Source organism: Otolemur garnettii, unplaced genomic scaffold (assembly GCF_000181295.1).
Source record: "Otolemur garnettii isolate 467f Iridium unplaced genomic scaffold, OtoGar3 scaffold00044, whole genome shotgun sequence".
Lineage (NCBI taxonomy): Eukaryota > Metazoa > Chordata > Mammalia > Primates > Galagidae > Otolemur > Otolemur garnettii.
Window position 1 is genome coordinate 4,872,317 of NW_003852439.1, and position 26,754 is coordinate 4,899,070.

General features: G+C 50.6%; 1 protein-coding gene across 1 annotated transcript in view; it reads left to right on the forward strand.

The window, feature by feature from the left end:
- Positions 1 to 26,754, forward strand: part of ABCC6 (ATP binding cassette subfamily C member 6) — a 56,123-nt gene that overhangs the window by 16,334 nt on the left and 13,035 nt on the right. The window contains exons 8-22 of the mRNA XM_023513855.1: positions 422 to 619; positions 2,441 to 2,618; positions 4,567 to 4,728; positions 7,821 to 7,913; positions 8,142 to 8,345; positions 10,394 to 10,540; positions 11,258 to 11,345; positions 13,777 to 13,852; positions 16,167 to 16,293; positions 16,497 to 16,673; positions 19,949 to 20,116; positions 20,542 to 20,716; positions 21,163 to 21,238; positions 22,459 to 22,576; positions 24,170 to 24,379. Coding sequence (XP_023369623.1) covers positions 422 to 619; positions 2,441 to 2,618; positions 4,567 to 4,728; positions 7,821 to 7,913; positions 8,142 to 8,345; positions 10,394 to 10,540; positions 11,258 to 11,345; positions 13,777 to 13,852; positions 16,167 to 16,293; positions 16,497 to 16,673; positions 19,949 to 20,116; positions 20,542 to 20,716; positions 21,163 to 21,238; positions 22,459 to 22,576; positions 24,170 to 24,379 — 2,197 coding nt within the window. The remainder of the gene's footprint in view (positions 1 to 421; positions 620 to 2,440; positions 2,619 to 4,566; positions 4,729 to 7,820; positions 7,914 to 8,141; positions 8,346 to 10,393; positions 10,541 to 11,257; positions 11,346 to 13,776; positions 13,853 to 16,166; positions 16,294 to 16,496; positions 16,674 to 19,948; positions 20,117 to 20,541; positions 20,717 to 21,162; positions 21,239 to 22,458; positions 22,577 to 24,169; positions 24,380 to 26,754) is intronic.

The following is a 26,754-nucleotide window of genomic DNA, read 5'->3' on the forward strand; positions in this document are numbered from 1 at the left end:
AAAAAAAAAAAAAAAGGAATTGCACGGACTCAGCAAGCAGAAGGCTGGGGTCCAATCCCAGTTCTTCCCAGCTGTGTGCCTTTGAACAAGGTCAACTGAGCCTCAGTTTCCTTATCTGTGAAATGAGGGCAACCCCTGGTCTGCTGGGTTCTTAGAAGTGCTGAGGGGTGCCTGGCACAGAGGAGGTGCTCTGGGCTCATGCATGCCCATAAGGCCTCGGGGCTGCCCCTCTGCCCTGCCCCCACCTGGCTGTCTCATAAGTGGGTCCTCTGGGTGTCAAAGGAGGAACAGGTGAGGAAGCCAGGTGGGATCCTCATCCACCCATGCCCTTGCTGGGAAAATAACTCTTTAATGTTTGGCCCTGCTGCCGGCAGCTGAGAGTATAAGACAGGACCCAGAGCCACTCTGTCCTCTCCCTAAGGCACACCAAGGCATTTAAAAGGAAAGAAGGTGGCGGTGTGGAGGCCCCAGAGACGGAGGCCTTCCTACCGCAGGGAAAGAGCCGGCGGGGGCCGCTGCTGAGGGCCACCTGGCGGGTGTTCCGTTCCACCTTCCTCCTGGCAACGCTCAGCCTTGTCATCGGGGATGTCTTCAGGTTTGCTGTCCCCAAGCTGCTCAGGTAGGTCTGGGCCCTGGGTTTATTTGTTAAGGTGGTCTCTTAATAGAATCCCTCCAGGGCCAGGGGCTTCAGCTCCTGCCTCTGCCTATACAGCTGGTGCTCAGGACACCAGAGGGTGGATGAGAAGGGTACTGAGGAAGGGAAAAGATTAAAGAGAAAGTTACCGACCCCTGGGAGGACAAATGAGTGAGCCCTCATCTGACTGTATCAGTTTTAGCTTTTGCAGTTAAACCCAAAAGCAAGTGGTTTAAAACCATAGGCATTGGCTGGGCGCTCGTAGCACAGTGGTTACGGCGCTGGCGGGTTCGAAGCCAGCCCGGGCCAGCTAAGCAACAATGACAACAGCAACAGAAAAATAGCTGCGCATTGTGGCGGGCGCCTGTAGTCCCAGCTATTTGGGAGGCTGAGGCAAGAGAATCGCTTAAGCCCAGGAGTTGAGGTTGCTGTGAGCTGTGATGCTATAGCACTCTACCAAGGGTAACATAATGGGATTCTGTCTCAAAAAGAAAAAAAAAAAACCACCGGCATTTATTTGTGTAACTCATGGTAACGTGGGGTAGCAGCTGGGCTGAGCTCAGCCGGGCACTTCTTTCCTTGGCTGAGTTCACTGACGTGTCTGCAGCTGGGTTGGGGGGCAGCTCATCTCTGCTCCATGCCATTTCCCATCCTCCCAAAGCCTAACTCAGGCTTGTTCCTATGGCCACTTGGGCAGGTTCCAAGAAATAGAGCATTTTCTCTGGAGGCCTGGGCTCGGAGCCGGCACACTTTTGCCTCTGCTGTGTGCTGTTGGCCAAAGCCAGTTGTGTGTCTAGTCCACATTTCAGGCACGGTATATTTAGAGTCTGCTGGGTGCCAGAACAAAGCACCACAGACTGGTGTGACTAAACAACAGAAATGTGTTGTCTCAAAGGTGGGAAGTTTACGATCAGGTGCCTTCAAGGTGGTTTCTTCTGAAATCTCTCTCCTTGGCTTGCAAATGTCCTCCTCCTCTCTGTGTTCCCTGTGTGTGCCCCAGGTGTCTCTGGATGTGTGCAAATCTCCCATCCTCTTATAAAGACACCGGTCAGACTAGAGTAGGGCCCACTCTAACAGCCTCCTTCATACTTAATCACCTGTTTAAATACAGTCACGTTCCTCGGTATGGAGGGTTACGTTTTTTGTTTGTTTGTTTTTGAGACAGAGTCTCACTTTGTCACCCTCGGTAGAGTACCACATGGCATCACAGCTCACAGCAACCTCAAACTCCTGGACTCAAGCAATCCTCTTGCCCAGACGTCCTCAAACTACGGCCCAGGGGCCACATGCAGCCCGCCTAGGACATTTATCCAGCCTGCCAGGTGTTTTTGCCACTGCTGACTGTCCTGCTTAGCAGCCAACTTGTCCCAGGGTCCGCAGTCCAGCCCTCCAATGGTCTGAGGGACAGTGAACTGGCCCCCTGTTTAAAAAGTTTGAGGACCCCTGCTCTTGCCTCAGCCTCTCAAGTAGCTGGGACTACAGGCACCTGCTACAACGCCCAGCTATTTTTTCTGTTTTTGGTTGAGATGGGGTCTTGCTCTGGCTCAGGCTGGTCTTGAATTCCTAAGCTCAAGTGATCCACTCGTCTTGGCCTCCCAGAGTGCTAGGATTGTGGGCATGAGCCACCATCCCACACTGGGCTTAAAACTCTCTTGATCAGAGAATACAAGGGAATGTGGACAGTAGGGGAAATGACCGTGGACAACAACCACACTGACCAATCCTCTGCACCTGACCTGGTCTGGGCAAAGGCAGCCCCCAGGGCCCCTCCTCTCAGAGGCTGTCCCTTTCGCTCTCTCCCACCAGCCTTTTCCTGGAGTTCATTGGTGACCCCGAGCCCCCTGCCTGGAAGGGCTGCCTCCTCGCGGTGCTGATGCTCCTCTCCGCCTGCCTGCAGACGCTGTTTGAGCAGCAGCACATGTACAGGCTCCGGGTGCTGCAGATGCGGCTGCGGACGGCCCTCACGGGCCTGGTATACCGAAAGGTGAGCCCTGGGAGGGGCAGTGTCACTCACCTGGGGCCGAGCGAGCGTGCACCTGGCTCTCACTTACCCAGAATCACTTGCACCTGCGTTCTTACCTTCTTTGTTATTTCTCTGAGGCCTTGGATGATATGACCCTGGCGCCTCTCCAGCCTGATCACATCATACACACACACCCCCTCCTCCTCCAGTGCTCACCCTCCTGAGGCCACACAGGTCTCCTTTCAGTTCTTTAAACATGTCAGGCCCCCTCCCAATTCAGAGCTTTCTGCCCTTGTTCCCACTAACTGGACACCCTTCCCACTCCTCCTCCTCCTCAAATTAGCTCCCACTCCACCCTCGAGGCTAAAGGGTTAACTTCCACTGTGTGTGGACTGGATAAAGGTATGTTGCCAGGCAACACTACCTGTGGTAAAAATGACCCCCCTAGTCCCCAGCACGGTGACTTTCAGGGACCATGGACACTAAACCCATGGGCTGCTGCTGTGAGGGATATTGGCCCCTGTGAGGCTCAGAACCTCAGAGTCCCCTGTAGGTCTCATCATTTTCTCACACCTGAGCAGTGACCTCAGGGAGGAGGGGAAAAAGGGAACAGCTCCTGGATGGCCTCAGTGTGGCTCCCAGTGTTATGATGCCAGAGTACTGTTTCAGGCTCATGTCCCTCAAGCGTGCCAAGCTGGCTGTGACCTATCCATTCTGGTAAGTCCACATGTTTCCTTGAGCCCACTGGCATTGCTCTGCCCACTGCCCTCTCAGAGGGAGGCCCCCTTTGATCCCCTGTTGAGGTCAGAGCCCTCCTCTCGACCATCTGGGCTGCTCCTTCATGGCCCTTATCGTTGCCATTAAAGAATGAATTTTGCAGATCTTTACTGAGTCATGGTCCCCACTGCAAACTCCAGTCTTCCCCCACCCCAGCAAGCCCACTATCTCCATGGTTCACAGCTGGGCTCTCAGTGTGAGGCGCTCAGTGAGTGCTCTTTAAAGATTTGCTAAGTAGGCCGGCGCAGTGGCTCGCACCTGTAATCCTAGCACTCCGGGAGGCTGAGACAGGTGGATAGCTTCAGATCACAGGTTCAAGACAAACCTGACCAGCCTTGAAAAAGCAAGACCCATCTCTACTAAAAATAGAGAAACTAGGGCAAGAGGATCACTTGAGCCCAAGAGTTGGAGGTTGCTGTACTAGGACGCCACATCATTCTACCCAGGACGACAGCTGGAGACTGTCTCAAAAAATAAACAAATAAGTAAATATCTGCTAGGTAGAGAATTTCTACACTCAACATTCCTGGCTCACTCCCTCACACACTCAGCAGAGAGAAAGAGAGGATCATGTGTAGAACTTAGCCTTCAACGGGCTGGCAGGGATCCACTGTGACCCCAGGGTCAGGGCAGATTTGAGGCCCCTGGAGAACCAGGTTGGTGTCAGAGAAGCACATGAAATGTCCTTGTCATTCCTTAGTCATCCCGAGTTCATTCCTGCTATAGGCGTTTACAAGCCCTCTGACGTTGGGCAGTACTTTAACTTATCTGTGCCTTCCATGTCTTAATTGGGAATATTTTCTTTAGTGTACAAAAACAGTATTTCTCCATGGCATTTTAGATTGAATGAAGTATGGTAGCCCCTGATTGGTAAGGTAGTGGTGAGCATCACAGGACACGAGGAAGCTGTTCGTTTAGCTCAGGACATAGTTAGCATTTAGCAAATGACCACTGTCATCCTTAACCAGGCATTTTCATTGATTATAACCATTCCAGTGCTTCAGGAATTTCAGTGTATTTTCACTTTTGTCACCTCTCTGGTTTCTCACAACAGCCTGAGAGGTTAGCTCAGGAGGTTATACTCACCCACTGCACAGATGAGTAAACTGAGGCTCTGAGGGCAAAGAGGCCTGCCTCAGGGACCCCACCTCCAACCTTCCATCCCTCTACTTTTTCTTCCTACCCTGCCTAGGTCCTGGCTCTGTCTAGCGGTTCCAGAAAGGCCAGCACAGTAGGCAATGTGGTCAACCTCGTGTCAGTGGATGTGCAGAGGGTGACAGAGAGCGTCATCTACCTCAATGGGCTGTGGCTGCCTGTCATCTGGATCGTGGTCTGCTTCATCTATCTTTGGCAGGTGCACAGGGAGGGCAGCGAAAGACAGGATTTGAAGTGAATGTTCTGCCTCGTCTTCCTCCCCCACCCCCTCCTTCAAGCCTGTCCCCATCTGCACACTGTGGGCTGAAGGGACAGGAATTGTCTTAGATGGCGATGGTCTTCACTTTACCATCAGCTCATCCCCTCTGGGCCTCAGTTAAATGATGATGACATAGGCATTTCCCTAGTGTATTATCAGGGTCCCCAATAGGTAGATTAATCTTGTTTTGAAGTTACCAGTGACACTGGGGCACCACCATCGTCAACAACAACAAAAGAGGGGGAAATTTTCAGGGGAAATAATCACCACTGAGGCTTCAAAAAGTATGAAGAAGCCTGGGCATGGTGGCTCAAACCTGTAATCCTAGTGCTCTGGGAGCCTGAGGCAGGTGGATTGCTTGAGCTCAGGAATTCGAGACCAGCCTGAACAAGAGTGAGACACCCATCATTACTGAAAATAGAAAAATTAGTTGGGCATTGTAGTGGATGCCTATAGTCCCAGCGACCTGGGAGCTGAGGCAGGAGACTCACTTGAGCCCAGGAGTTTAAGGTTGCTGTGAGCTATGATGATGCCAGGGCACTATACCCAGGGTGACAGAGGGAGATTCTGCCACAAAAAAAAAAAAAAAAACCCATAAAGTAACCATTAGACATAAACAAAAACTTGCAAAAACAGGACTTTTTTCTGACTTCCTTTGTTTAACTTTGTGGTATAGGATTTTTTTTATTAGTAGTAGTAAAATCAGACTCTGTCAGAACTGCCCAGATTCAAATCACGCTCTTTACCACTGACTAGTTGTAAAGTCTTGCACAAGGAACTCGCCCTCTCTGTGCATTACTTCCTCCTCTCCTAAATGAGGACCCCAGGGGCCATAGACCTTGCGTTAGAGTTGCTGAGGTCTTCAATGAGCTAATCCATGTGAAACATTTAGAACGGTGTCTGGCACACAGGTGTACTCTGTAGATAATATGTGTTTGTACTGCTATTCCTTTTCTGTAAATGAACAGAAAGCATACATATATATATATATATATTTTTTTTTTTTTTTTTTTGAGACGGAGTCTCAAGCTGTCCCCCTAGGTAGAGTGCCATGGCATCACAGCTCATAGCAACCTCCAACTCCTGGGCTCAAGCGAGTCTTTTGCCTCCGCCCCCCAAGTAGCTGGGACCACAGGCGCCCGCCACAACGCCTGGCTATTTTTTTTGGTTGCAGCCATCATCGTTGTTTGGCGGGCCCGGGCTGGATTCGAACCCGCCACCTTAGGTGTATGTGGCTGGCGCCTTAGCCGCTTCAGCCACAGGCGCCGAGCCAGAAAGCATATATTTTAACTGCTGGGGACCGTATAGTCTCTCTCACAACCACGCACCTCTGTGCTTGAACTGCACAAGTGGCCACAGACAATAGTAATCAGGCATAATGGTCCTCTGATAAAACATTTTTTATAGACCCTGAAATTTGAACTTCAAATCATTTTCACCTGTCATGGAATAGCATCCTTCTTTCAATTTTCATCAACTATGTAAAAATCATTAAAGCAGGTAGAGGGATTCGTATGCCACAGTTCACAGCATTTTAAGGGCTGACTATTCCCAAATACCATCTAATGCATGTGCATAACATTATTTTTGCTATAACATGGGGCCAGGACCTTTTCTGGACCTTTTCTGGCATTTACCTAGCATTCCAGGGCCCTGCCATACATACAGTAAGTACAGGTAAGACCTTCAAACAGTGTGCAGTACATAAATGTTAGCTATAATTATTAGGAATAAAGAAAGGAAGAGAGGAAAGACACTTGGGAAAATGTGGAGCAATTGAGCAAGCAGATTCATGCCCTGTGTCGATGAGAATTGGACAAGACCAATAAGATATCTGCAGATGTTACACCCCATCGCTTTCCCAGTGTACTTTTCCTGCCTCTTGGCAGATAGTCCTTGACATCGTCATGAAATCCTAGTTAAGGAAGGGTGGGCACTGCAGTTGGCACAGTCGATGATAACCATTTTTGCAGGAGGAGTTTAACCTGTTCATATCTCTTTGAATACTTGCAGTGTGGGCTGGTGTTTGCCTTTTGGGCAATTCTCCACTCGGCCACTGGATGGCGCCATTGCCACATAAATGAAACAAACTGGCATGATGGGTGCCTAGGAATAGAAAATAGGGTTCCATAAGGGCTGAAAGGGAAAACTGAGGCTCATAGATTGGAGATGTGGTGGGACTTATCTAGAGAGCAGGTCCACATGACCTCTGAAGGAATCTCAGAAAATAACAACTTAAAGATCATTCCTTCTGCCCCTCCCTACCTCTTTCCAAACACAGAAACCAAGGCGATGAGGAACTTAGCGTCACAAAGTCACAAAGCTGTGGGGGGTGGGGAGCACATAGGATTGCCAGACAAAACACAGGGCTTCCAGTTAAATGTGAACTTCAGATAAACAGAATAATTTCTAAGCATGCCCCAAGTATTTGCATGGACCAATACTTATACCAAAAACATGTTCCCTCTTATCCTGAAATTAAAATTTCACTGGGTAGCCTATGTGATTATTTGCTAAATCTGGCAACCCTCCTGCAGGGTCAAGTGAAGACTAGGATGATAATTAAGTGTGATAAGTGATGGGAATGACTCTATTCCTATTTCACAGACAAAGAAACTGTAGCTTAGGGAGGGTGAGTGACTTGTCACAGGCCACACTAGCAAGTGTCAAAGTCAGGATTTGAACCGGGGTTTGGAAGTCTCAACTTCACCATCATGGCCAGGCCATCATGGCATAACTCCCCCACCCAGAGCTGTATGTATATATGACCTGTCTTGGGTATATTGCCCTCTATATTTGATAATGCCTATCATGGGAAGCAATCCTTTCCTCCCTGGCACAGAAGGACCCCGTCTCCAGCAGGTATCAACAGCTACAGACCCCCCACCGAGTTCTGGCCCCTTTGCCCTGGTGGCTCCCCTTATCAGAGTCCCTGATGTCCCCCATCTTAGGAGCCAAGTCTGACCAGATCCCTCAGGGTCTGCTCCTGGGCTCCCTCAGGATCTCAGATACACTGTCCCCTCTGTCCCCAGCTCCTAGGCCCCTCCGCCTTCACTGCCATCGCTGTCTTCATGAGCCTCCTCCCTCTGAACTTCTTCATCACCAAGAAGAGGAACCACCATCAGGTTTGACCTTTGGAAGAAGGGGCAGGCCAGGCAGGAAGAAGGGAGGGAGCCCACAGGGTAGGGGCACAATGAAGTGGCCAGAGCAGGGCTGTGGTTCTGAGGTGCTGGGGGCCAGACAGGAGGACACAGCTTAATGAGAGAAACTTGCTGAAGGGTGGTTGTCAGGTTGCTGGTCAGAAGTCCAGCTGGTACCCGTCTTTGGCCCTTTTCCTCCCTCCTGTGTCCCAGGAAGAGCAAATGAGGCAGAAGGACGCGAGGGCCCAGCTCACCAGCGCCATCCTCAGGAACATGAGGATCGTCAAGGCCCATGGCTGGGAGGAAGCCTTTCTGGAGAGAGTCCTGCGCATCCGGGGCAGGGAGCTGAGTGCTCTGAAGACCTCCGGCCTCCTCTTCTCTGTGTCGCTGGTGTCCTTCCAAGTGTCCACGTTTCTGGTGATGTCACTCTGGGCTCTGTGCAGAGCACGACTGGGGAGGGAGCTGGGGGTGAAATAGGTGGAGCCCCGAATCCTTCTGTCCATCAAAATGTACCTGTCCTCGGGTTCCCTGCTGTCTGCTGCGTGGGCTAACCACCCCGGAGAGTCCAACAGCTAGGGCCTGCCGCTCCCTTTCTGAGAGTTTCAGGCATTCAGTGACATGGAGATATGGAGAGGTGGTTATGGGTTCAGGAAGCTTCAGAGGTAGAGCCCCATATCTGCAGTGGGTCCCTGATGCCGGCCATCGGTGACTGCAGCTGCGCTATCTCTGGATCTTGCTCGTCCTCTTACTCTCTGATTCCAAACATCGCTGCCGGATTCCCCTTCCTAAAGCACACCTCTGACTTCAGTCATGCCCTGGGAATGGGCCTACTGTGACTTCCCACTGCTTCCAGATTAAAAAAGCTCTTCCCAGGACATTCCCAGCCAGTGCCAAGGGTAAACGCGTAGTAGACGTGGGTGGGACTTGTCATTCTGGAATCCCGTGGAAGAGGAGTCTGAAGTTGCAGGTAGCAACATTACTGAGGGCTCCAGGTGACAAGCACCATCGCCATGTGGGACAGCCACTGCTGAGGGGATCTAGAGCTATAGGGGACATCACCAACCAAAGCTTAAAACCCTCCTGTGGGGCCGCAGGGAAACTTCCCCTTTCCTCCGAAAGTTCCCTGGAAGATCAACTCACAATTAAGGCAGATTAATAAGGGGAAAGGGTTCATTATGAGCACAGGAAGAATCAGAGTGATTACCGATATCCCAGGGGGACCCAGATATTTTTATGCCTCCTTTTAGAGGGGCAGGGAAGATGAGGGGTATAGGTAATTCTGTTCAGGGGTAATAAATGGTTGCTAGGGAAGGATGAATGGATGGGAGAAACAGATTGAGTTGTAATTAACCTGAGAGACAGGTACTATGTTTAAAATGCTTTGGGCCAGGTCTGGTTGCATTCTTTCTTTTTTCTATTTTTTTTTTTTTTTTGAGACAGTCTCACTATGTCACCTCAGTAGAGTGTCATGGTGTCACAGCTCACAGCAACCTCCAACTCTTGGGCTTAAGCAATTCTCTTGCCTCAGCCTCCCAAGTAGCTGGGACTATAGGCTCCTGCCACAATGCCCAGCTGTTTTTTGTAGCAGTTGTCATTGTTGTCTAGCAGGCCTGGGTCAGTTTCAAACCCGCCAGCCTCGGTGTATGGGGCTGGTGCCCTACCCACTGAGCTCCGGGTGCCGAGCTTCTGATTGCACCTCTAATTGCACTCTTTATTTTTCTTCCCTACAGCACAGTGAGATAACAGGGAGGGGAAGGGAAGTCCCTTGTTCCTTTGATGGGTAATGCAGTTGGAGGGAACATCCCTTCCCAGGCCTGGTGCTCTCTAAAGGCTTTTAATTCTAAATATTCCTAATACCAAGCAATTATATTTTGAGGTGAAATTTCCTCAGCTCCTTCGCTCCCCAGATAGGATCTCTGAGTCACCATCATACTGGTGTCTGGCACACTGGGTGACCTTCACACCAACTGACCATTATACCAAGTGGCCGTTATATCATCGAGTCACACCTAAAACCAGAACACCAACACTGAGAACTGAGCCATCCCTTAGTGACACTGAGAAGCACACATGCCTGTAACACCAAGAGCCCTCAGGAGCTGCCACTGGCAGTTTTTGGGTCGTCTTCCAAGGGATCCTAGGGTCACAATTCCTATCTGTGTCTAGGACAAAAAAATGCTACTGAGATCCAAAACTGCACCGTCCCCTGATGCCTGGAACTGAGGGTTTGCAAAGCCCAGAGGTGTGGGCTGCACGCTTACCCCTCCATCAAGGCACTGGCGTGTTTGGAGCCAGCCTGCATAGCTCATGATCTGGGAGGGGACAGGGCTTTGTCGGGCTGGGATTACCAACAAGACCTGTATGGATGCTGTGGACAGGCCATGTTGCCACAGAGGCACCGTGGTTTGCTGGGCCTCTGTAGCCATACTCTTCCGTCTCATGGTCCCCCTATGTGTCCCCCACAGGTCGCCCTGGTTGTGTTTGCTGTGCACACTCTGGTGGCCGAGGAGAACGCCATGGACACAGAGAAAGCCTTTGTGACCCTCACCGTTCTCAACATCCTCAACAAGGCCCAAGCGTTCCTGCCTTTCTCCATCCACTCTGTCGTCCAGGTGTGGGGCAGGAGGGCAGAGCCATCCTGGGGGAGTGTGGTGGCTGTCCCGGGAGGAGGAGGGGGAGAGGGCAGGTTGCAGAGCTGGAAGACGCAAGGAGGGTGGGGAGCCCAGTGGGCAGCGTGGCGACCTCTGTGACCACCTCCAGGACAGCAGGCCCATCCATCCAGCAATTCCACCTACACAAATCTATTCCACTTGCGTTTTTTTTTTATACATACAGAGCAGTTTTGTTTTCTTCCTTTCCCCTCTCACGTCCTGTCATGTGTGTCTTTGGGCACGATGAAAATGAGCAGTGGCCGCGCCACTGAGCCGTCTGTCCTGTAAGGGCTGCTGCCTTTTCTCTCACCAAGGAAGATTTTGGAGTTGGGAGTGGAAAGGGCGTCCCCAAGTGGACAAGTTTGAAATTGTTCCATGTAATCACCTGGTGATGCTATTGGAAAAGCCACCACCGCCTCCCCAGGTTACCTCTGCACAATGGCAGTTTGTTTCAATTTAGCTGTCAGGAGTGAGGAGGTAGAAGATCACCACCACTGCCAGTGTCACCACCTCATGGTGCATTGTTGGCCATGACCCAGAGAGATTTGTCCTAATCACTTGCAAATGCATAGATCTTAGTAGACAGGAAGCTGTTGCCACACACCTCTAGGCCCCCGATGCCAGAAGCTAAGTCCTTTGCTCTTCTGGCTGAGTGACCTGGGGCTTTGGTTTCCCCAGGCCCGCGTGTCCTTTGACCGTCTGGCTGCCTTCCTCTGCCTGGAAGAAGTTGACCCTACTACCGTGGATTCGAGTCCCTCTGAGTGCTGTGAGTGCCGACTCCAGCGGTGGGGGGCGGGGGTGTGTGTGCAAGAATGTGGGGTAGGCACACCCAGTGCCCGCCATCTGGGTGAGACCCTGTGCTGCTGTTCTTTCTGCCAATCATTCAGGCACTGCTCACTGAGCACCTACTGTGTGCTGTTCTGGATGTATAGCAGTGAACACTCTAATGGACCAGGTCTTTGCCCCACTGCAGAAAGTCCGAGGTGATTCACAAGCTAAAAAATAACATCAGAGACTCAGGCTTCCCTGCACAGAGAGACTCACGGAGCTTGAGCCAGCTGGGCTTCCCCTTCTGCTCCATGCATTTTTTATCTTATGCCTGTGGGTTCAGTGATGTTAGCTGCTGCAGGGAGAGGGGACCCATGACCAGGTGAAGGCCTCCTTCCTTTGTTTTAATGAGGAATCTGGTCAACTTGCTTACCTGGAAAACACCTGCATGGTGGTTAAAAGCCCAGCCTGTGGTATTGGACTGCCCATGTCCAAATCACAGCCCCAGCACTGTCTAGCTGGCTGACCTTGGCAAGTGATTAATCTCTCTGAGCCTCACGGTTCCCATCTGCAAAGTGGTCATGACAGTCATGACAGCACCTACTGTGTAGGGTTGCCATGGGGGTCAGATATGTTTAAGTGCAGCACTTAGAATGCACCCCCCCAGGTTGGTCTTCAGTGCATTTTAGTTATTATTTTAATTATTATTAGGTAAAAACCCAGAAGTTAACAAAGAGGCCTTTAAGTAACCAAAACTTGGTATTGCTGAGACTACTCAGAGCTCTGACAAATGGTCAGCTGTGCACAGCCTTGTTTGGCTGAGCTGATAGGGTTTGGGGATTCAGACCCAGGATCTGGGCTGCAGTCCCGTCACTGCCATCTGTGTGGCCCTGGGAATCAACTCTTCCCCTCCAGGCTGGTGCCTACCTCTGGGAGGACCCTCCAGAGGGCTGCACAAGGGACAGTGAGCTCATGGCTTTTCAGGATCTGCTTAATCAATAATCAAGGGTCCCTGATGACCGAGCCATCATCCTACTAGAGGGCTGTTGACCCCGGGTGTTGTTTTATGTCCAACTTTGACACACCTGGTCACCTGCCTGGGGCTGGGGACTCACACTGTCCTAAGGTCCCTGTTCATCCCCCCAAAAGCATACGAGGTGAGATGAATACAGACAGGACAGCAAATGTGGAGTGAGTGGTCGCCATGTCGCGTGCTGGCATGCTTCAGAGTGCTCTGCATGGAATGGCTTCAGTTGCCCTCACCACACATGGCTGCACAAAGGAGTGACCGGCTGAGGTGGTGGATGTGTGGACGATCATGGTGGTAGCCGTCTCACAGTTAGTGTGTTTGTCAGATACTATGTCATTTGCCTTGAATATTTATCACCTTTATTTGTTGATTATACCTCAATAAAGCTAGGGGGGAGAGTGCTCTAGATAGTAATGAACTTGCCCAACCTCATGACAACCCTGTGATGTGGACACTTCTACAATCCACCCATTTTACAGATGGGGAAATGGGTGAAGGAAAATTCCCACAGCTCAGGATATTAAGAAAGGATGAGCCCCCAGAGTAAGGTAGCCAGATTTTTAAATAAAAATATAGGATGCCCAGGTAAGTTTGAATTTCAACTTATTTTTTCATACATCGTATGCAATATTGGGGGCATACTTACACTATAAAAGTATTTATTTATCTGAAATTAAGATTTAACTGGGAATTCTGCTTTTTCTGATGACCCTCCGTAGAGAGTTGGTGGATGTTTAACTCCTTCCTGGGGTCATCTGGGGAGCTGTTTAAACATACCAGCTGCTCACACACTCCCCCAAGTCCCTCCGACATTCTGATGTAATTGATTTGGGCTGAGCCATAGAGAGCTTTGATTTTTAGATAGTCTTGAATATACATTCAAGATCAAGAACAAATAATCTGATTCTTCCCCTGCTGTACAGATGAAATCTGAGACCCAGCGTTGTGAGGAGAAGATATGTGTCTGATTAGACCTATTTTCCCAGTGAAATTAATAACATCCCCTTTACTTTCTGAAGGCCTGGACTGGATTCTAAGCCATATCACAGCCTACTAACTTTTTCTATAAAGGACAAGATTGTACATATATTGTGGCCTCTGTCAAGATTGTACATACAGCCTCTATCACAACTAAAATAAGTGCATGGGTGTGGCTGTGTTCCAATAAAACTTTGTTTATCAAAATAGGTAGCAGGCAGGATTGGTCCCTGGGAGTGAGTGGCTTACCTCGCCCTGAATTATACAGCAGGGGACAGGGAGAGAATGAGACCCTCGCAGGGTGGCACACAGCCAAGGAGCCGCAGGGCAGCCTGCCAAGGGGGAGCGATTTCCAGTTGCCCCGGGGATGGTGGGGCAGTTCCCGGGAAGGTGTCTTGTAACCAATTTCTGTGCCCTGCAGCTGCTGGGAAGGATTGCATCACTGTACAAGATGGCACCTTCACCTGGTCCCAGGAAAGCCCTCCCTGCCTTCACAGGTACAGGACTCCGCTGGTAACTACTTTCCCATCTACAGGGAGAAGGTGCCTGGGGCTTCCTGCCTGAGAGTCCATACAGGTTCCAGCCTGAGGCTGGAGGGTGTGCCAGGCTGACACCTTCCAGGAAGGTTCCCAGGACTGGCCCTGGAGGAGAGGGTCTTAGAAAAGCAGGAGCTCCTGTGTCTTGGGGAACCAGGAATTTGAGCCTCTACCCCACTGGGAGGAGAGGAGCAGGGCACTCCTCTGCTCTTAGGGTGGCCAAGAAGAGCCTCAGGGCCCAGCCTCATCAGCTGTGTCAGTCCCAAGCTCACTGTCACCTTTAGCCTCCAATTTTATAGCTGGGGATTTGTGACCAAAAGTAAGGTGACCAGATTTTAACATTGGTAAAGCAGGACACCATTGGGGGGGTGGCGCAGGGCCTGGGGGGCCAGGGCCTGACAACAATGCAAACTTTGATAAGCAGTTTGCAATAGTCAGTTCTTAACAATTATTTGTTATTATCAAAGTTTAGCATTATAAAATTAACAAAAATAATATAAAATGCATATCCTAGAGAAATAGCCACATGGCAGCCAAAAACCGTATATTTCCTTCCTGTTCTCCCATGTTCCTTAGCTTGTCATGCATTCTTTCCAAAAATCAGGGCTTTTTTAAAATGCTGCAGGACGCAGGACAAACTGTTAAAAATCGGGACTGTCCTACCAAAAGCAGGACATCCAGTCACCTTACTGGGGGGGGGGGGGCCACTTGTTTGTTCCAGACAGTTTGGCTCCTTCTGAGCTAATTGTCCTTGCCTAGAAGCAAGGGAGGGAGCCAGTCTCCTTCTGATGCCTTGCCCAGGAGGGGAGTAGGGAGTTTACATTAGCCTTTTCACTTCCAAATAGAGTTACATTAACCTCTTCATTCCCAAATGGAGTTACATTAACCTTTCAGCAGCCGAAAAAGGAAACGTATATCCCCTTCCCATTCTCTGGCTGTTCCCTAACTTGTCCTGCATTCTTTCCTTCTTTAAAATCGGGACTTTTTAAAAATGCCACGGGATGCATGACAAATTGTTAAAAATCAGGACTGTCCTGCCAAAAGCAGGACGTCTGGTCACCTTAACCAAAAGCCTCAGCCAGCCCCCAAACTCCCCAAGAAGTGAAAGAAAACACGTAGGCAGGATTTGTATCAAATGTCATTCATTTGCTTGATAGTATTTATTGAGCACTTCCTGTATACCAGGCCCTGTTCTCGGCACTGGGTTAAAGTAAAGAAAACAAACAAGAGAGAATCTCTCTCTCGGGTGATATTCTGATAGGAGTCGGGTTGCAAATGGGAAACCAGGGCAAGGGGACAGAGCACAATGGTTTGTATAGTGAGGGAAGGCTGGGTGTGCTAGCTGAGATGGTGATGCAGGTGTGAGCCTCTCAGGTGTCTGGGAGAAGAGCATTCTAGGTAGTGGGCACAGCAAGTGTGAAGGTCCTGAGGCAGGAGCGTGCCTGGACTCAGGTTTCCCACTTCACCTCAGCACTGTTCTTATTTTGGGCTGAAACTCTTTGCTGTGAGGTCATCCTATGCAGTACAGGACATTAACGGGACCCCTGGACTCCACTCACCAGATGCCAAGAGCACCCTTACCATTTGTGACAACCCCACATAGCTCTAGACCTGGCCAAATGACCCCTGGAGGACAAACTCACCCCCATTTGAGAACCACTGGTCTGTTGTATTCAAGAAACACTTAAGGAGGTGTGAGGCAGAGCCGGGGCACCGAGCAGGAGGCAGGAGGGTTGCAGCCGGGAGGTTCCTGATCTGACTTGGGTTTTAACAGATCCCCATGGTCAGGGGGTACAGGAGGGGCTGGAGGACATGGGGAGGGGGCGAACACAGAAGCCAGGAGGGCAGGGAAGAGCCTATTTCAAGTGCTGAGGCAGGAGGCCATCCAGGTTGACACCTCAGGCCACTATGGACAGTGTGTGTGCATGGGAGTGGGCAGGCATGCGTGTGTCAGCATGTGTGTGCAGCCACGTACGCTGTGCTTGTGTGTGTACTTGTGCAACCATGTATGCATGGGAGCATGTGTGCTCATGTCTATGTTCTTTGCGTGTGTGTACAAATGTGTGTGTACTTTGTGTGTGTGTACAGAGACATGGGTGGGATGACTGCTCAAATAGCCACACGAGGACTGAGAAAGGGAAGAAAGACCCCTGCGAGTCCTTTTAGAGACCTCGCAGGGGAGAGGCCACCAGGAAGACCTGGCTCCGTCTGGGCTCACCACAGATGCAGACTGGGCCCTAATGAGAGACACATCTCCCTCCTCCTGGGTTGGCAGGATAAACCTCAGCGTGCCCCAGGGCTGTCTGCTGGCTGTCGTTGGTCCTGTGGGGGCAGGGAAGTCCTCCCTGCTCTCCGCCCTCCTGGGGGAGCTGTCAAAGGTGGAGGGGTCCGTGAGCATCAAGGTGAGGCCACCTGCCTACTAGGACATCCCTCACCATGAAAGTCCACCATTCTGAATGTCCCCTTGCCCTGGTGCCTCCCTGCTCCTCCCAGCCCAGCGCACACCCAACACACTCTACCCCTCCCGCCCACCACCAAGAGCCCAGCTCCACTGCTCCCTCTGTGTCCCCATTGTCCTCCTATGGCCAAGGTCATTTTGTTTTAGGGTCCCGTGGCTTATGTGCCCCAGGAAGCCTGGGTCCAGAATACCTCTGTGGTGGAGAATGTGTGCTTTGGGCAGGAGCTGGACCCACCGTGGCTGGAGAGAGTGCTGGAGGCCTGTGCCCTGTGGCCAGACGTGGGCAGTTTCCATGCAGGAGTCCACACCTCGATTGGGGAGCAGGTGAGAGGCTCAAGGCTTTTTTGGGACAGGGAGGAATTATAGGTGGGACCGTTTGCTTCAGTCAATTGCATAGTAGGTGATCAATAAATAATTATTAATAAGTGATTGCAAGTACAGACGAAAGAGTAGATAGAACATTGTGGCAGGGATTGGCGGTGAGGGGCTCTCTGACCATGGAGAGTGAGAAGACCTGGACTTCTGTCCCTCTCTTCCTCACCTGGCTGGGTGACGTTGGTCAAATTGCCTTCCCTCTCTGAGCCTCCCCAAAGGGTCTGGACAAAGATGTCCAACAAGCAGGATATATGGAGTTATGGATTGGGTAGGGGTTGGCCAACTATGACCCACAGGCCATATCCAGCCCACTGCTTGTATTTATAAGCAAAGCAGTGCTGGGAAACGGCCACGCACATTTATTCACCTCATGTCTGGCTGCTCACTCAAAAGTCGGAGCCGAGCTGTGGTGACAGAGACCATGTGGCCTGCAAAGCTGAAAATAGTCACTATCTGGCCTTTCACAGAAAGAGTTTGCAGACCTTTGGATTAGAGAATTATCAACAGAAAAGTCAGGAGATGAGTGAGGTTTCCTGGGGTGAGTGCCTAGGAGAGGGTCCCTGGTGCCCCTTGGATGGGCTGTCAGCAGAGTGAGCCAGGAAGGGGTAGCTAAGAAGGGACATACAGGAGAGATGACAGCGTGTTGTGGAGGCCCGGGGAATGCTTTGAGAGGGTGGGAGTGCCTGCCGCCCTCTACATCTGCCCAGCTGTGTCACACCCTAGACTGGCCTCTGATGTCCCAGCACCATGTCTTCCCACAACCCGCCCCTCCCAGGTGACCGAAGAGCCATGCTTCCTCGGTGAGGTCCTTTTCCCTTTCCTTCACTTATATCCACTTCTAATCTATTGGCAAATCCTCTTGGGTCCACCTTTGGAGCAGAGCTGGAATCTTCTGGTCCTGTCTACCGTCAGCTCTGCCCACACCACTGCAGTGGCCTTCTGGATGGCACCTGGTCTCTGTCCTCACCCCTATAGTCTAACCTCAGTGCGGCAGCCACAGGGGCTCTGTTCAGACGCAGCAGGTCAGATCACATCCTTCCTCTGCTCAGATGCTCCAGGGTCTCCCACTCCCCTCAGCATCAAAGCCCAGTCCTGACAGTCCCTGGCAAGGTCCCCCACACTGGGGCCCTGTTATCTCTCTGCCGCATCTCACATCATGCTTCCCTTTCCTGCTTCCCTCCAGCCTCATGAGTCTCTGTGATGATGTTCCCTGGACCCTCAGGGCACACTCCCACCTCGGGGCCTCTGCACCTGCTGTCCCTTCTCTCCCCCCACCACCCAGAGTCCCCCCCCCACCCGGCTCATCCCTGACTTTGTCACCTTCCCTGGCCTCACCCAACACAGCAACCCTGCTCATGCCTCACACTTCTTCCCAGCACTTAACACCCCAGAACGTGCTCTGCATTTCACTCTTTTATTTACTGATTGTCTCCAGCCCCACCCTCCTTAGAAGGAAAGATCCCATCAGGACGGCAGCCACTCTTTGTTCCTTGCTGAGTCCCCAGGGCCCAGGACACTGTGGGATATGTAGTAGCCACAGCAGTTACTGATGGGATGAATGAACAGACTTAAGATGAATGAAAACAAGGATGAATGAAAATAACAGAAGGAATACATTCTAGTACTCAATACTATGGTAGGGAAATGGTAGTTAATGATAATTTATTGTAGTTTTTAAAGTAGCTAGAAAAGATGTAGATGGAGCTGGCACCTGTCTGGAGCCTGTAATCCCAGCTACTCAGGAGGCTGAGGTGGGGGCTTCACTTTTAAGTACAGGAGTTCAGGACTGCAGTGAGCTATGATTGTTAAAAAAAAAAAAAAAGTCCCAGATGATGTCTTCTTTCAGTAGAAGGCTGTTGCATCTACGTTGAAAATCAGTTCTTTAGTGTAGCCACCTTCATCAGTTACCTTAATGCCACAGCTTCTCCATCAGCACTGCCCGCTGTACCTTGTACTTGTGTGTTATACCGAAGGCTTCTTTCCGTAAACCTCATGAACCAACCTCTGCTAGCATAGGGTGACCAGATTTTAACACTGGTAAAGCGAGACCACATGGCTGGGGGGTGGGGCGGGGGCGAGGCAGGGGGGGGGGCAGGGGGCGGGGCAGGGCAGGGCCTGACAACAATGCAAACTTTGATAAGCAGTTATTGATAATCATTTCTCAACAATTATTTGTTATTATTACAGTTTTACATTATAAAATTAACAAAAATAATATAAAACTCATATCCTGGTGAAATAGCCACATGGCAATTGAAAACCGTATATTCCCTGTTCTCCTGCCTGTTCGTGCATTCTTTCCAAAAATTGGGACTTTTTTAAAACGCTGCGGGACACGGGACAAATTGTTAGAAAGCAGGACTGTCCCGCCAAAAGCGGGACGTCTGGTCACCCTATGCTAGCACCCAGTTTTATTTTGTTTTGAGACAGAGTCTATGTCACCCTCAGTAGAGTGCTGGAGCGTCACAGCTCACAGCAACCTCAAACACTTGAGCTTAAGCGATTCTCTTGCCTTAGCCTCCCAGTAGCTGGGACTGTAGGTGCCTGCCATAATGCCCAGCTGGTTTTCTCTATTATTATCGTTGTTGTTTAGCAGACCAGGGCCGGGTTCAAACCCACCAGCCCTGGTGGATGTGGCTGGCACCCTAACCACTAAGTGACAGGCACCGAGTCTGTTTTTTGTTTTTGAAGTTAGAAAAGAAGAATTGTGAGGTCCTTAAGATAAAGAAAAGGTAAACATTTGAGGTGATGGATATCCCAGTTACTGTGATTTGATCATTACACGTTATTATACTACATATAGGTATCAAATATCACATTACTTCCCAATATGTACACCTGTTACATATTAATTAAAAATAAAAATTTGTAAAAGGACTAAAAAGCAACAGGAGAATGACTAGTAGGCTTGGTGACTGTGGTCTCCGTGGAGAGGTGGAAATAGAAACCAGACTTCAATGGAGGGAGGAGTGAGCGGGATGGGAGAGAGTGGGTTGGGGAGAGCAAATGATTCCATCAGGAAGCTGGGCTGGGAAGGGGGAAAGTGAGGCAGGTTCCGACTGGCAGGGGTGTTGTCTTGAGGGTGGGTGTTTGAGGCTGTGGGTGGCTCAGATGACAGGTGCGGTGAGCTGTGCTTCACCCTGATGGGCAGGCGTGTCCTGACCTGCCCTGGGTGCTGCAGCCTCACCCACCAGATGAAGACTCAGGTCTCTCTATGGCTACAGGGCATGGCTCTCTCGGGGGGCCAGAAGCAGCGGCTGAGCCTGGCCCGGGCTGTGTACAGAAAGGCTACTGTGTACCTGCTAGATGACCCCCTGGCATCCCTGGATGCCCACATTGGCCAGTGTGTCTTCAACCGTGTCATTGGGCCCAGCGGGCTGCTCCAAGGAACAGTAAGTTTGGGAACATGTGTCAGAGGGCACAGGGCAAAGGCAGAGGAAGCCCTGTGAGTCTCATCCTAATCCAAGTTAGCTTATCTCACCCCCCTTGAGTCCAGTTCTTCCATTTGCATTGGTCAGCGTTTGCTCTGATGATGCTTCATAATAAGCAGCCCTCAAATCTCAGTGCCTTACGTGTGTCTCTGGTTAAACTACTACAGGTCTGCCTCAGATTATTGGCCAGGTTCACGCAAACTCCTTGTCTCCTTGTTTTGAGCCAGTCCCCTCTGTTTCTCTATTTGGATGTGCTATTTTCAAGGAAGAGGGCAGGAGCACAAGAAGGGAGCTGTCCCCACTCTGAGCCCAGGGACACTGCCCCCAATCCCAGCAAAGGAGATTTGCCAAGAATGTGAGTGTGGCTTCCACCCCTTCCTGCCCAGACACGGATTCTCGTGACCCACACGCTCCACATCCTGCCCCAGGCTGATTGGATCGTGGTTCTGGAAGGTGGGGCAATTGCAGAGATGGGTTCCTACCAGGAGCTTCTGCACAGGAAGGGGGCCCTGGTGCGCCTTCTGGATCAAGCTAGACAGCCAGGAGATAGAGAAAAAGGAGGTACTGCCTGGGCTTTGCTGGCTCTCTGACCGGCTCCTGCTGCTGCTGCCCACAGGGAGAAGCCGGGGCAGGGCTAAGGGATACTTCCTAGAGGAGATGGGACCTGAAGATAGTTAACCAGAATAGAGAGCTCAGGCACAAAGAACAGCATGAGCAAGGCGGGCGGGGGAAATGGAGGCAATTTGACTTTGGATGGTGTTCATCACTCTGTCCAGCTCAAGTTCATAGCCAGTGTACCATTATATTTATTTGCTAACTGAATAAATGAATGAATGAGTAGATAAATGAATAATGTTCCCTGAAGAACCCAGGAAGGGTTGAGTGAGGTTGCTATGAAGGTGACAGGAGCTGGATTAGGGGAAATGTGTGCTCAGAGAGAAGGTTAAGGCCACAGAGCCAGTGCCATGTGGCCCCCATTGTGTGACAGGACCCCCATGACTTTGCAGAAACAGAACTGGGTAGCAGTGCTGAGGACCCTGGAGGCATCTCTGCAGGCAGGAGGCCCAAGGCCAGACTGGAGAGGTGAGTGTGCTGTGGTGCTGCGCTCCAGAGGGCGCTGGCTGGGGCTGAAGGGCCGGGTGGACAAACCACCACAGAGGTCCCTGGTGGTGCTCAGCCACCAAAAACAGTTGCCGATTAGTCGGCCAAAATGACCACTTCCCCAAACAGCCAGTTCACTGAATGAAAGAACAATTTGCCCTCCAATATGATGCATGCCGCTGGGTGGGCTGAGGTTGGTTGGTTTGGGTTGTCTCCTTGCTGGAGTAGGGCAGGGCTGGACCAAAGAGGGACCTTCCCCACAGTTGTTACCAACATGCCAGGCCTTGTGGTTTATGGTTTCACAGGCAGGCCACGTGCGGGACTTGAGTCTACACCTGTGTCCTCACTGGGTGCTGACCAGGGGCCCGGAGGGGGCCTGCATTCCCCTTCTCTCTGCCCCTGCCAGTCAGAGACTTCCGCCTGGGGCATCCCCTCCCCCTTTCCTGGAGAAAGGCCTTGGGAAACAGCAATGGACCACTGGGTGCCAGGGGGTCTGAGCTTATGTGCCTGCTATTAGGATGGGGTCCTGGGGGACATTTTGAGGGGCCTTGGTCCTTGGGGATCACTGGGTCTGGGCACAGCTCTCCCTGCCACCCTATCTTAGCCAGCTTCCTGAGGGCACTTCTGTGTCACACACTGGACAACTCTGCTGTTTCTACAGCTCCCAAGATAAGAGATATATATGTAGGTATGAGGGTGGGTGGGTGGGTAGAAGAATTGATATTATCCCCACTTTTATAGCTGAGGAAACTGAGGCACAGAGGTTAAGTTAGCCCACTCATCCACAGAAGTATGGAACATTCAAGAAGTCTTTAGCGTCTGAATTGTGCGTAATTGACTTTCCGGCAGGCTAGACTGACAGATCTGAGGGCAAACAGTAAGGACAAAACAACTGCAGCAAAGCTTAGACCAAAATGAAAATTGTGAGAACAGAGTTCCAAAGTTGGGCAAATAAGTGCATTGAGCGAAGTGGCATCTGACGAACAGACTTCCTCGACTCCAGGCTAAGAGACGGCATTTAGCCGGCACCACACCAGGAGAAGGGACTCGTGAGACTTGGTGCTCAGTCTGTGAGCTGAGTGAGTGAATGAATGAATGGGTGGAGGGTTTACCCCAGAGCTCAGTCGCTCCCAGTGGGCCTGACAGTTGGGCATTCACAGCCCAAGAGATACTGATTGGTCTTCATTTTCTCTAAATGACAGCTCCATCAAGTCCGTCCCCGAGGACAGCACCTCTTCAGAAGCCCAGGCAGGAATTCCTTTAGATGACCCTGATGTGGCCGGACAGGCGACAGGAGAGGACAGCACACAGTATGGCAGGGTAACCACCAGATGCTCCGACCCTCCCCACCCTCTACTGCTGCCCCCAGGAACCCAAGACTTCCCCCAAGATATAGCACTAGGAGGGGGGGCAGGATACCTTTACTGAGCACCTACTATGTGCCTGGTAAGATTATGTTCTTAATCCTCACCACCACCCTAAAGGATAGATGGTGATAACACCATTTCAGTGATGAAGAACCTGGGAAATCTTAAAGAGTTAGGAAACTAAGCTGAGTGCAGAGTGGCTCATGCCTATAATCCCAGCATTCGCAGAGCCCAAGGCAGGAGGCTCTCTTGAGCCCAGGCGTTCGAGACCAGCCTGAGCAGCATAGTGAGACCCCATCTCTACAAAATAATTTTAAAAATTAGCTGGGCATGGTCGTATGTGCCTGTAGTGTTAGGAGGATCACATGAGCCCAAGAGTTTGAGGCTGCAGTGAGCTAGAATGTGCCTCTGTACACAGCAGCCTTGGTAACACAACAAGACTTTGTCTATTAAAAAAAAAAAAATGGAGTAAGAGACTTGTCTGTGTTCTCGGTAGCCTGTGACCAGCCTAGGACTCAAATCTAGGTCAGTCCAAATCAGAAGCTCATCTCATTTTACCTCTTCTATAATGCTGTGTCCATCTACTCTTCCATTCCATCACCCACCCAGACGCCCTTCCATCTGCCCTCCAACCCACCTAACTACACACCCAACCATCCACCCACCTCCACGCCTGCCTGTCCACCTGTTTGTCCATTCATCTGTCAATCCACCCATCCAGCCCACAAACATCTACACAGCAGCCACTGTGCCCAGCTAAGTCTGGTGGAAGTTTACAGGCCAGTGAGGGTAGAAAGATAGCAAATAATTAGGCTAATCAGGTAATATCTGATAATGGTAAGTGCTATAAAGCAAACATATAGAAGATCAATGAAATGGAGACCAACTGAGCATCGCGGTGTGTTTGGATAGGATGCTCTGAGGGGTGACAGTTGAGTGACATTTGAGCTGCCCAGAAAAGAGAAGGAACTGGCCATGTAAAGAGCAAGCCACAGAGTGTTCCAGGCAGAGGGAACAGCAGGCAGGAAGCCAGAGAGGAGAAATGGGTCCCAGGCTGGCAGATAACGAGTGGGGGCGAGACAGGAGTTTGGAATTTCTTCTAAGAGCAAGAGGAAGCAATGGACAGGCCAGCAACAGCAAGCTATAGTTAGACTGATGTTTATAAAAGTTCACTGTGGCTCCAGCTGTGCAGAGAGCTTCAGGTTTGCAGGAGCAGAAGAGGCTGGACCTCCTTGTGCCTCGCCTTCCTTATCTGTGGAATGGAGTTTATTGTGAGCGTGGAGAGCACACTCACCCACAGTAGATGCCCAGAGCAGAAAGCACCACAGCCTGTCATTGGCTACCTGGGGATTCTGTAGCAGGAGAGGGTCCCGCAGCTAGGTGGGGCCTGTAGGGAAGACAGTGCTACTGGTGGGAGGACCTGTGGGGTCTGCGTGGTGGTTCCATCTGGCCCACTGGCGTGTTCTTTGGGAACCTCACCTGGCCCTGCCCCAACTCACCCCCGCTCTGAGGCCCCTCTCTGCCACTCTTTCCCCATGTGCTATAGGTGAAGGCTGCCATGCACCTGACCTACCTGCGGGCTATAGGCAGCCCCATCTGCCTCTACGCACTCTTCCTCTTCCTCTGCCAGCAAGTGGCTTCCTTCTGCCGCAGCTACTGGCTCAGCTTGTGGGCGGACGACCCCACCGTGGATGGGCGGCAGACGCAGGCAACCCTGCGTGGCGGGGTCTTCGGGCTCCTCGGCTGTCTCCAAGGTGTGCCTCGCCTGCCTGCCTCTTCCTCTTTCTCTCAATCCTCTGAGCCCTGACTCACCCTGGCCTCCCTGAACATCTGTGCAAAACTTTCTGGACCTGAGTTCTTAAGATGGGATTAGTGGGCCGGGCAAGGAGGCTCACGCCTATAATCCCAGCACTCTGGGAGGCCAAGGGGAGTGGATTGCCTGAGCTCACGAGCTCAAGACCAGCCTGAGTAAGAGCAAAACCCCCATCTCTAAAAAATAGCTAGGCATTGTGGCGGGTGCCTGTAGTCCCAGCTACTTGGGAGGCTGAGGCAAGCGAATTGCTTGAGCCTAGGAGTTTGAGGTTGCTGTGAGCTGTGACACCATGGCCCTCTCCCAAGGGCAACAAAGTGAGACTCTGTCTCTTAAAAATATATATATATGGAATTGGTGGTACAGGGCATATCCTGCCCTTTCTGGAACCTCCCAGAATCTCTCCCAGCCCCTTCCCTCTTCCCCAGCAGTGGTGGCTCCAAGGTCTGCCTGTTGTGACTTTTGGTGCCCTCTAAACCTCCAGACAGAGCCAGGCCCTTCCCAAAAGGAACAATACTGCCATTACCTCATCTTCTCCTTTTAAAAACCTTGACATATTTAAAAATAATTATAAATTCACATGCTAAGAAATGATGCAGCCAGCTCCCTGCACACTCTGCCCAGGTTCACTTAACATTTTGCAAAACCATAGTACAGTATCACCAAAAGGATATTGACCTTGATCAATCCCTTGATCTCTGTCTGATTTCCTCACGTCACTTGCATAAATTCTATGCAATTTATTGCCTCTGTAGATTCCTGCATCCACCAGCACAGTTGACATGCAGAACAGCCCCATCACTTCAAGGATCCCCTGTGCTTCCCTTTCATAAGCACAACTTAAGGTGGGATTGGGGGTGCAGAGCATCTCTCTCCCTCCTTCCTCCCCTGCTCTGTCCCCAATCCCCATTTTTCTTCCTTTTAAATCATGGCCTAGCTGGAGGGAATAACAGGCATGAACATGTGAGTTTCACTTCCTCTTTAAAGAGTAGCTTCACTGTTTTTGAGTTGGCTCAGCCTGATTCACTGAGTGATGGTAGCCACGCCACCAAACTGTTATGAGCCTGTGTCCTCCTTCTGTAAAAATGGGAGCATCAGGCCTGAACTTAAGGACCCTTCTAGTCCTAAGAATCTATGGACCTATTTGCCAGAATTGAGTATACAGTGAAGTCCTCAAGCTAAATGGTTACTTAGTCAAGAGGAGTTAGAAAGTGAATTGTCAGAGTCATCTGAGCCCTGAAATTAACTCAAATCTCCATTTGGGTGGCACATAACTCTTTCAAAATCCTTTCACATTCATCTGTGACTGCAACCTCAAACTCCTGGACTCAAGCAATCCTTGCTTTAGCCTCCCAAATAGCTGGGACTACAGGCACCTGCCACAACACCCAGCTAACTTTTCTATTTTTAGTGGAGATGGGGTCTCTCTTCCTCAGGCTGGTCTCCAACTCCTGAGCTCAGGGGATGTGATGGCCCAGCCAGGGCAAATCTTATTATCCCCTAAAGATGGAGAGAAACTGGGGCCTAGATAGAATAATTGGCTGTGTCCCTTTTGAATACCAAGAATAGAAAATTCAGCTCTAATTCAAAATAGTTTAAGCAATAAGAGAATTTATTGGCTCATGGGACTGATGTGCATTGATATCTAGCTTCAGGTATGGGTAGATCCAGGAGTTCAAATAAGGATATTAGAAATCACTTCCTCTGTGACAGTTTCCTGTCTAGGTAGGTGGTAAGATAATATCCAACAGCTCCTTCGTGGCCTCCTTTAAAAAGCTAGTACCTCATTCCAAAAGTTCTAGCAAAATCTCAGGTCTTGTTCACTCTCCCTGACCTAACTTGAGTCATCCTAGAACCAACCACAGTGGTCTGGCCTGGCCAGGGATGAAATTTGCCCCACTGCAGAGTCAAGGGGTAGAGTTAGCCCTATCTTAAGCACCGTGACTGGCATCTGCAGCAATGATGTGTATTAGTTTCTTAGGATGTTGCATAGTAAATTGCCACAGACTTGCACAAACAAATTTATTGGCCCATAGTTCTGAAGCCAGAATCCTGAAATCAAAGTGTCAGCAAAGTTGGTTCCTTGTGGAGGCTCTGTGGAGCGGGGAACCATCCCATCTCTCTCTCCTGGCTTCTGGTGATTGCTGACAACCCTTGGTGTTCCTTGGTTTGTAGCTGTAGTTTACCTCGGCCTCCATCTTCACATCTGCTCTGTGTCTCTGAGTGTCACTGGATTTAGTTTCTATCCTAAATACAGGATGATTTCATCTCAAGAGTTTTAACCAATCACATTTGCAAAGATCTTATTTCTTTTTTTTTTT